The 9,840-nt window shown below is 38.7% G+C and overlaps 1 protein-coding gene across 1 annotated transcript; it reads right to left on the reverse strand.

The window, feature by feature from the left end:
* Positions 1 to 768: 768 nt before the first annotated feature.
* Positions 769 to 1,704, reverse strand: LOC129488589 (olfactory receptor 4C3D-like). Its single transcript, XM_055290998.1, has one exon. It carries the CDS (start codon positions 1,702 to 1,704, stop codon positions 769 to 771), a length of 936 nt encoding a protein of 311 aa, XP_055146973.1.
* Between the last annotated feature and the right edge of the window lie 8,136 nt (positions 1,705 to 9,840).

Genomic DNA, 9,840 nt, shown 5'->3' on the forward strand with positions numbered 1-9,840 from the left:
AAGAAGAAAGAAAGAAGAAAGAGAGAGAGAAAGAAAAAGAGAGAGAAAGAGAAAAAGAAAGAAGAAATAAAAAGAAAAGAGAGGAAGAAGGGAAAGAACAAGAGAAAGAAGAAGAAAAAAGAAAAGAAAGAAGAAAGAAAAGAAAGAAAAAGAAAGAAGAAAGAAAGAAAAGAAAGAAGAAAGAAAAGAAAAGAAAGAGAAAGAAAGAAGGAAAGAGAAAGACAGAAAAGAAAGAGAGAGGGAAAGGGAGGGAACAAACGAACAAAGGAAGTAAATCACCAGTGGTTCTTTCGCTCCTCAATTGTCACCCTCCATCTACCCATGTCTAAGGATTTCTAGCCTCTTTTTTGCTTTACCATGAGCCAAGCAAAAATTTTAAAAGTTCTGAGATCAACATTCTATGCAAAAGTCAATTTCATGTATGTAACATATGTATGAAGAATTTAGCAAAGTAACAACGAGACTAGAAAAACAATACTCTAGAATTATCAAGCTAGGGATTTATGGTTGTTCTTTCCATTGCATATCCAGAATCAATGCACATGAACATAAAATGTTCGTAAAATATGTTAAAAGCTATCAAAATACCTAGCAAAAAGACCTAGCCAATATTAAGTACTCAATAAATGTTAGTTTCTTGGGACCTTTTTAAATTGTTTGCTTGTTTGTTTAGTTTTTGTCATTGATCTGTAAAATTTGTGAATTCTCTTGCACAATTTACCACAGATATAATCCTCCATGTTTATGTATATCATCACTTTCTTGCCATTATGCACAAACTGTTACTCTTTTCCTCAACAAACTCCTCATGGCATTTTTTACCTCTGTGTTTCTCACAGTGTAAATTATAGGATTTAACATGGGAGTGAGGACTGCAAAGAACACAGTCACCAACTTGTCCACAGAGTAGATGACCACAGGACGCATGTAGGTGAATATGCAAGGCACAAAAAAGAGTACAACGACAGTAAAGTGGGAGCCACAGGTGGAGAGGGCTTTGCGCTGTCCTTCAGAGCTTTGGGATTTCAGGGAGCTCAGGATGACTATGTAGGAGATGAGGAGCAGGGAAAAGATGAGCAAGCACATGGCTCCACTGTTGGCTGCCACCACCAACCCAAGTCTGTAGGTGTCTCTGCAGGCAAGTTTCAACAATGGGAAGAGATCACACATAAAGTGGTCAATGACATTGGGACCACAGAAGGGCAAGTCAATCATGAAAAGAATCTGCACAGTGGCATGCAGGATGCCTCCAATCCAGGCTATCACCACCAGAAGGTGGCAGATCCCTTGTCGCATAATGGTTGTGTAGTGCAGGGGCTTGCAGATGGCCACGTAGCGGTCATAGGCCATGACAATAAGGAGGATGATCTCTGAGCCTCCCAGCAAGTGCTCCACAAAGAGCTGAGTCAGGCAGCCAGCCAAAGAAATAGTTCTCCTCTGGCAGAGCAGGTCGGTGATCATTTTGGGTGTTGTGACAGAGGTGTAGGAGGCATCTATAAAGGATAAGTAAGTGAGAAAGAAGTACATGGGTGATGAAAGTGTGGGGCTAGAGGAGATGGTGATGACAATGAACAGATTGGACAGCACGGTAAATAGAAAAATAAATAAAAATACAATAAAGAGTATTTTCTGCAAGTGTGGATTCTGTGTGAGCCCCAAGAGAATGAATTCAGTCACATTGTTGGGAGGCACGAGGTGATCCATTCAGAGAGTAATACCTCCCAGGGGTCTGAACTACCTACAAGTGATAGATAAAGAAAGATTATTATTAATCATTAAAGGATTACAGTCTGAATTTCACAGTATAGAGATAAGGTAGTTAACTGTGGAGCATGTCTTTGGCTTCCCTCACCCCACTAATTATTTAAATTGTTCATTTTCACTTCCTGCATGATGCTTTCAGTCTCTTCATGTAAATACATCTAATATTATCACCTGTAAGACATCTATAAGGCAACAGTTTCTGTGTAATTTGCTGAGAACATACTTGACTATATACATGAGATCTGGATTCTTCCTCTTGTTCCAACTCCATTTGACTTTGCTAAGTTATTCCAGTGTCCCATGCTTTTGAGCCTTCCTCTACATCTGTGAGTTTACAAACTGTAGTTGTGAGATTGATTTTGTAAACTATAAAGTGCTGTACACAGGTAAGGATTATTCTCTCTTCCCACAGATTTTACATTTGAACCACAGCTCTAACTGGGAAAAAGACATGGTCAAGAAATATCGATCGTAAGCAGGTAGATTAGGAAAACATAAGTTGTCAGAGACACACTCTCCCTAGCACCCACCATAACAAATATGCTATTCATGTTGCTTTCCTCACTGTACCTATGCGGTGGTTGACATAGTATCTTCAGTGCCTGGCACCTACCAGGCAATGAATACATGCTTGGTGAATTCTCCTACATCTTCCCTTCCTACGTCTCCATGTGTAAGGATGCATGTGTTTCCCCAGCCCATAAACCTAGGAATATAAGTACTCTTTTCCTCCCACTCTGTTTATCCATGCTCTCTACCTTACGAGAACATAAACAAACTTTTGAAAGGAAGATGCATTCCAGTTTAAGTGTTTCCAGCATATATTATAGGATGAGGATGGAAGTATCAATTGCCTGTAGGAAAGACTATGTTACTGGGTAATTTGGATCTCAATATAATTATAATGTTCTTATTTTTGATGAAGTCTGGCTGTGTTGCCCAGGCTGGAGTGCAGTGGTACAATCTCGGCTAACTGCAACCTTCACCTCCCCAGTTCAAGCAATTCTTCTGCCTCGGACTCCTGAGTATCTGGGATTACAGGTGCACACCACAATGCCCAGCTAATTTTTTGTATTTTTAGTAGAGACAGGGTTTCACCATGTTGCCAAGACTGCTCTCAAACTCCTGACCTCAGGTGATCCACACACCTCAGCCTCCCAAAGTGTTGGGATTATAGGTGTGAGCCACCATGCCCAGTCATGCCCTTTAATTAATATTGTTTATTCTTCAAAATTATGTTCTACGTACAATTTAACACAGTCTCAACTCAGTAAATTTAAAACTTCTATAGACTGGTATATATACATAAAAAAAACTCCTGGAGAAGTTTTTCAGTCCATAATCTGTCAAAGACAAAGAACCCCTTATTTTCAAAGTTTTAAAAATAGTAACTCAATGTAGAGAACAGAAATAGACTGCTAGATAAGACAAAGTACTATATAAATATATACACATATCTACACAAACACTAACATATAAAATCTACTAGTTACTATAAGTAAGTATCTATGACTTGCATATTCACTCATTCAGTGAATACTTATTAGACACTCTACATATTCATGTATGTTTGCCCATATAAAATCATAAACATGTTCCCGACAGACCCGTTTTGTCAGCTCTCCACTGACGTTTTATTACCACATAACAACAATTCACCTACTCACAAGATGAATAATCCCTTCTACTACTTTATTTCTGCTACATACATTCTCATGCCTTTTTCTCCCACCCTTCCCTAACATCTATCGTACATCACTCTTGCTTTGAGAAAACTGCATTATTAATAGAAAAGGAAAAATCATCCCAGTTTGGAAGCATACATTTCTCAAAAATATGAAAACAAGGCTGAGCACAGTGGCTCACATCTGTAATCCCAAAACTTTAAGAGGCCGAGGTGGGTGGCTCATGAGGTTAAGAGTTTGAGGCCAGCCTGGCCAACATGGTGAAACCCCATCTCTACCAAAAATACAAAAATCAGCCAGGCATGATGGCAGACGCCTGTAATCCCAGCTCGTTGGGAGGCTGAGGCAGGAGAATTGCTTAAACTCGGGAGGCAGAGGTTGCAGAGAGCCAAGATCACGCTATTGCACTCCAGCCAGGGCAAGAGTGCGAGACTCCATCTCAAAAAAAAAAAAAAGAAAGAAAGAAAACAGAAAACATAAATATAACAAAATATATTCTGTGAAAAGTATTTTTCTTTTGAAAAATGAGTGGATAAAGGGGTTTGTTTTTTAATTGTCCAGGACAAAAATCGTGTACATATATGATAACAAAGTGCAGCCACTTCATCGTTTTCTCTTATTCTGAGGTCGACCAAGCAGATCTGATACAGTATGTTGTGCATAAAGTAAGAGAAGACACAATAAACGTGATCTAAAAATAAACATGGATAAATTAAAGTCAGCTTGTCTTTTTCCTTGGACTTCACAATATCTTTTCTAAGAATAAATCCTAAAAGAAAATATTTTAAAAAGGGAAAAATCATTCAGTACTAATATGTTCAACAAAATTATTAAAAGCTGCAGAAAATTGGAAACTACATGGAATGTCTCACGTTAGAGAAGTGGGGAAGTAAAATATAGTGAGCCTCTCAGAATTATGTGTAGTTTTTAACAATGTTCTTAAAATTTGTGTAATATCAAATGAAAATTTTTTTTTTTTTTTTTTTTTTTTTTTTTTTTTTTTTTTTGAGACGGAGTCTCGCTCTGTCGCCCAGGCTAGAGTGCAGTGGCGCAATCTCGGCTCACTGCAAGCTCCGCCTCCCGGGTTCACGCCATTCTCCTGCCTCAGCCTCTCCGAGTAGCTGGGACTACAGGCGCCCGCCACTGCACCCGGCTAATTTTTTGTATTTTTAGTGGAGACGGGGTTTCACCGTGGTCTCGATCTCCTGACCTCGTGATCCGCCCGCCTCGGCCTCCCAAAGTGCTGGGATTACAAGCGTGAGCCACCGCACCCGGCCAAATGAAAATTTTTATGTTGTAATATTAAGTGGGGAAAATGTGGACACACATTTGAATACATAATATGATCCTAATTTAAATATATAACAATAGGAAAAAAAGACCTTAAAATATTTTTACTTCTAAAGTGGTGGGATTATATTATAGTTGATTCTATCTTTCTTGATATTTTAAATGCAGAAGAGAATTAAACCTTAGATTGATGGGGAAGAAAGGTGATTTTTAAGATCCATTTAATCCTGAGGTTCTATGTTTATATGATTTCTTAAAAAACAAATCTCACCTATTAACTTGTCTGGCATAGCTCCATGGCCAGAGCCCCAGGCAGCTGTTAGTTTATCAAGAAGTGAAGTTGTAAGATAAAAAATGCCAACTAGCTCAGCTCCAGTAGGTCTTTGTGGATTTATAAATGGCATCTTTGGATGGTACCTTTCTCTTGAGTCTTAGAAGTACTACCACATATCCTCTTTGCAGGCAAATTCTGCAAAGTTTCTTAGCTGTGGTTAATTAGACCTCACGGGTATTTCACTATTATTAGCAGACCTTGCCTACAGCCCAATTAGTTCACGTTGCTTAACTGAACATGAGAGGAGAATGTTTGCAGCATTTATCTTTAATTTTAACTCCTTGCTTAGGTCTGCATAAAGATAAATCACTGTGTCACAAACAAAGTTGACCACTTATAAATTTGGACATTTGATAATGTATCAAATAAACTTAGTAGGGAGTCTGGATATTTGGTATTGTATAAATTAAACATTTGGGTGGTTAACTGACTTTTAAATTTTTCATTATAATATTTCCTTATTAATCTATCTTTCATAATTTTAATCTGTTATCATAATTTCAGATGTAAATTAAGTGATAGTAATGACTCCTATTATAATAGCGGCACTTCACATCAGTTATAGCTTACAGTACTTCAAAGTAGTTGTTTCTCATGCTAATTCTGGAATTAGATTATCATGACAATGATGACAATAATTACATTCTTAAATTATATTCAGAGTAGTAAAATTCATTTATTTCAGTCATTTAAATTTAATCTAACAATATCCCTATGGCTTGGGAAAGATATAGGCATCAGTATTCCTTCTTTACAACATGGAAAACTAAATCAAGGAACTAGAACTTCATCTGCCAAGGCAAAATTAGAAGCAAAGCCTTCTAAATTCTGGGCCAGGATCCTTATTCTTAAATTATTGCCTTTCAACTAATGTATCATGAAATTTTTATGTTGTTGCCAATTGTGAAGCATGTTAGAATTATCTACTAGTAGAAACATTTACCTAGTGTAGTGCCATGATAATATTTACGATGGTAGGTGACAAAGAAAGTTTGAATGAGGGTTTGAAACTATCTAAAGAACTACAATAAACATGAATTTTGCTAAGGTGCTATCTGTGAAAATGTCTTGAACTGTCTTTCAAGTCTGGAGTGAAAGCACAGAGCCAGATCAGAGAATTTGCATATACTTACAAGGTCATCATGCCCCACCTAATAAAATATTAAACTCCATTCATGATGGCCCATTAGATAGCCATCCAGTCTCTACTTAAATAGCTAAGAGTGCCGATAGAGTTCTTTGGAATCCCTACACCTGTCTAGTCAAGCGCCCAGGATCCCGGAGTAAAGTAGCATGGAGTGAAGAAAGGACAGTCTACAGAGTTAGGTCCCAGTCGAAGAGGGTTGAACATAAAGGTAATTTTTCAAAAGAAGAGTTCCTGGAGCTATAAGAAAAAGTCTGTTTCCAGAATACAAGTCCAAAAAGTGAGTGGGAAAAACTGAAGAGACAGCAACACAGATTTTTCCAACTAAAAAGGTAAGCCAGAATAAGCAAAAAAATTACCTATGGATCAGATCACAGTTGGTAAGAAACCAGTGGAGTGTAAATTTAACATTTGACAGATCCAAGTCAGGAGCTAATTAAACAAAAATAAGGTGTCTGACGGTGTTCTTATGGGCAGTTTAATGCACTTCAATAGACTCAAGAACACATTCTCAAAGTAACAAAATACTCAAGAGCAGAGCTTGTATTTTCTTAGTCCAATCTAAAATCCCTTTTATCCCAGGAGGACATCTCATAAGTTGTTTGTTAAAAATTGAAAAGTTTAGAGTTGTATTCAGTTGCTGGCCTGTAGACACACAATCACTCGAAACCCTTCCAACTTTCCCTCTTCTAGTTGTAGAATAAAATATAGCAATATTTATCATAATAAATATCTTAGTATGGACATAATCACAGAACTTGTAAACACCTTCTAAATGTTCTAAGTAAACCACTTGTAGAAATAGGGAGAGCTATTTAAGGTCATGAATAAATACAGTGGAACAGTAAGAAATAAACCCATGTCTTCTGATCCTGAAGCTGGTGTTTCCATCTTGTTACCACAATCATGATATGCTTGCTAAATATTGTCACATCAAAGAGTCTACTGATTTTTTAAATAAAACATATAACCATCAGTTAGGAGGCTGGATCTTTCTGACAAAAGAGGTAGCTATAAGCATATCTATGAGATATATATTTGTATTTGGTAATAGGCTACATTTTTTAAAAGATCCAGAATTATTCATAACCAAATCTTGTAAGTAAGGTAAGTTGTTTAACTGAGAAATATTTTTCTTGGTCAACCATGAATGACTCCTGTTTTCTTTCCATATACTTCATGAACCATCTCCTAAAGCATTTTTCAAAAAGGATTTCCTATTCCAGGAACTAAGCTGAAAGACAGCTTTTTAATAGTGAAATTGTTTTATGGTTATATTTTGCTATGTACTGCTGAAAAAAATTTATTTATTGACACTAATCATTTTTAATCTAATAAATTTTCAATTTTTATGATATGTATCAAAAATACTTTTATATACCACACCATAATCAAATAGTAGTTCCGAGGAATTCTGCCTAATGAAAATATCACAGGATACAGAGTAAGAATATTTGGGCTCAAAGATAATGTGCATCTTCTATAATTTAGTTATTTAATCTTGCTGATCCTCTATTTCTTCTGTAAAATAACAAAATTAGATTTCAATTTTACATGGCTATTGTGACCAAGTAAGGACACTAAAAAGTTTTCATAGGTTTAAATGCAATTCATTTTTTGTTGAATTGTATTTAGTTTCTAGAATTGGACAGCCAACAATGTCCTCTTTGCGGCATTAAGGTGATTACAGCATGTGGCACCTGAACTATTAACTTCTGATCTAGGGCTAGCTTGTCGGCATCTTCTATAAGGATTGCGGTAGCTGCCAATGCCCTGAGGCAGCGGAGCCAACCTAAGGCCACCAAGTCCAGTCTTTTGGATAAGTGTGCTACTGGCCAATGCCAAGAGGCCAACAATTGAGTTAAGACACCGACTGCCATTTTGTTTATCCACATACAAAAAGAAGGGCTTTTTTACATCTGGTAACCCTAGTGCCAGGGCCTACATGAGAGCTTCCTTTATATCCTTGAAGGCCTTTTCCTGTTCCTTTTCCCATAAGAGGGGCTTTCTTTTCCCACCTTTGGTAGCCGCATGTAAGGGCCTTGCTATAGGGGAGAAGTTTGGAATCCAGATTCAGCAGAATCCCACCACGCCTAGAAATTCCCTGACCTGCTGCCTTTAACGGGGGTGGGCAATGCACATACAGCCTCCTAGCGTGCACTTTCAAGCCTGCGCTGGCCTTGGTATACCATGAATCCTAGATATCTAACTTCCCGAAAACAGACATTTGCTTTGTCCTTGGACACTTTATAACCAGCTTCACACAGTAGGTTCCTTGGAGGCGTTCCTCTCTCCTGAGGGCAGCAAATAACAAATCATCAATGTATTGTAATAGCACACAATTGTCACTAGGTGGCACAAAGCCTCAAGATCTGAAGCCAAAGCCTCCTCAAAAATGGTAGGAGAATTCTTAAACCCTTGTGGCAGCCTTGTCCAGGTATATTGTGATTGCCCCCACTGGAAGGCAAATATAGCCTGACTTCAGGGAGAAAGCTTCAAACAAAAAAAGGCATTCTTTAAGTCCAGACATGTAAACCAAGTGGCATCAGCAGGAATCTGTCCCAGCATTGTGTATGGGTTGGGTAATATGGCACGGATAGCGATAGTGGCCTTGTTTACCGCCCGGGGGTCCTGTCTTGGCCTGTATTCCCCATTTGGTTTGCACACGGGCAGCAGAGGAGTATTCCATGAGGACTTACATTTTACTATAATCTCATGCATATAAAGCCAGTTTAGGTGCTTTGTTATTCCATCAATTGCCTCTGTGGGTAGTGGGTATTGACAGACTCACACTGGGGCAGCATGAGGGTTATACTCTACTACCACTAGGGGTCTATTTGCAGCAAGTCCAGGGGGTTGTCCTCAGCACATACACCTGGTACCTTGAAAAGCATCCCCCACATATTGTGTAGGTCCGGCTCTGGTGGCCTTCTGGCACACAGTTCATAGAGCTGCCATTCCTCAACTCTTGGGACAGTCAGGGTCAGTACCATTGCCTTAGATTTTCCAAACTCCAGAGTCATATTCCCTTTAGGTGTAAAGGAAATTTGTGCCTGTAGTTTCTGGAGTAAGTCTCTCTCCAAAGAGGGCATTGAATAACTTGGCATATATAGAAACTCATGCTGAACTTCTTGTCCCCCAATAACACATCTCCTGAATTTGTAAAATGGCCTCTTTTCTTTGGCCCCAGGAGCCCCTATGATAGTAGCACAGTTCTTTGTAGGGGCCCTAATTGGGTGAGTTACCACAGAGAAATCAGCACCAGTATCGTCCAAAAAATCCATTAATTGGCCCCCTACTTCCATAGAGACCATAGGCTCCCCAGGCCTAAAAAGATGGAGCCTGGTCTGTCTCAGTCCTCAAAATTCTCAGCCCCTGCTAAACCAATCAAATCAGGATCTGCCTTTGAGGCGCCATGACTAGCAACCAAATGTTGCACTCAGGTGTCAGACCATTGACCATCATTTTCATCCTTTTCCTTTTTGGAGCACTCATCTTTCCAGTATCCCATTTGCCTGCACCTTGCACATTGATTACTGTCCAATCAGGACTGGCTTTCCTCTCCTGGTCTTGTCTGCCCTCTTCCTCAGCCTCTGACTCGGCCACGCCTTCTAGCAAATCCA

Source organism: Symphalangus syndactylus, chromosome 1 (genome assembly GCF_028878055.3).
Source record: "Symphalangus syndactylus isolate Jambi chromosome 1, NHGRI_mSymSyn1-v2.1_pri, whole genome shotgun sequence".
NCBI classification, from domain to species: Eukaryota; Metazoa; Chordata; class Mammalia; order Primates; family Hylobatidae; genus Symphalangus; species Symphalangus syndactylus.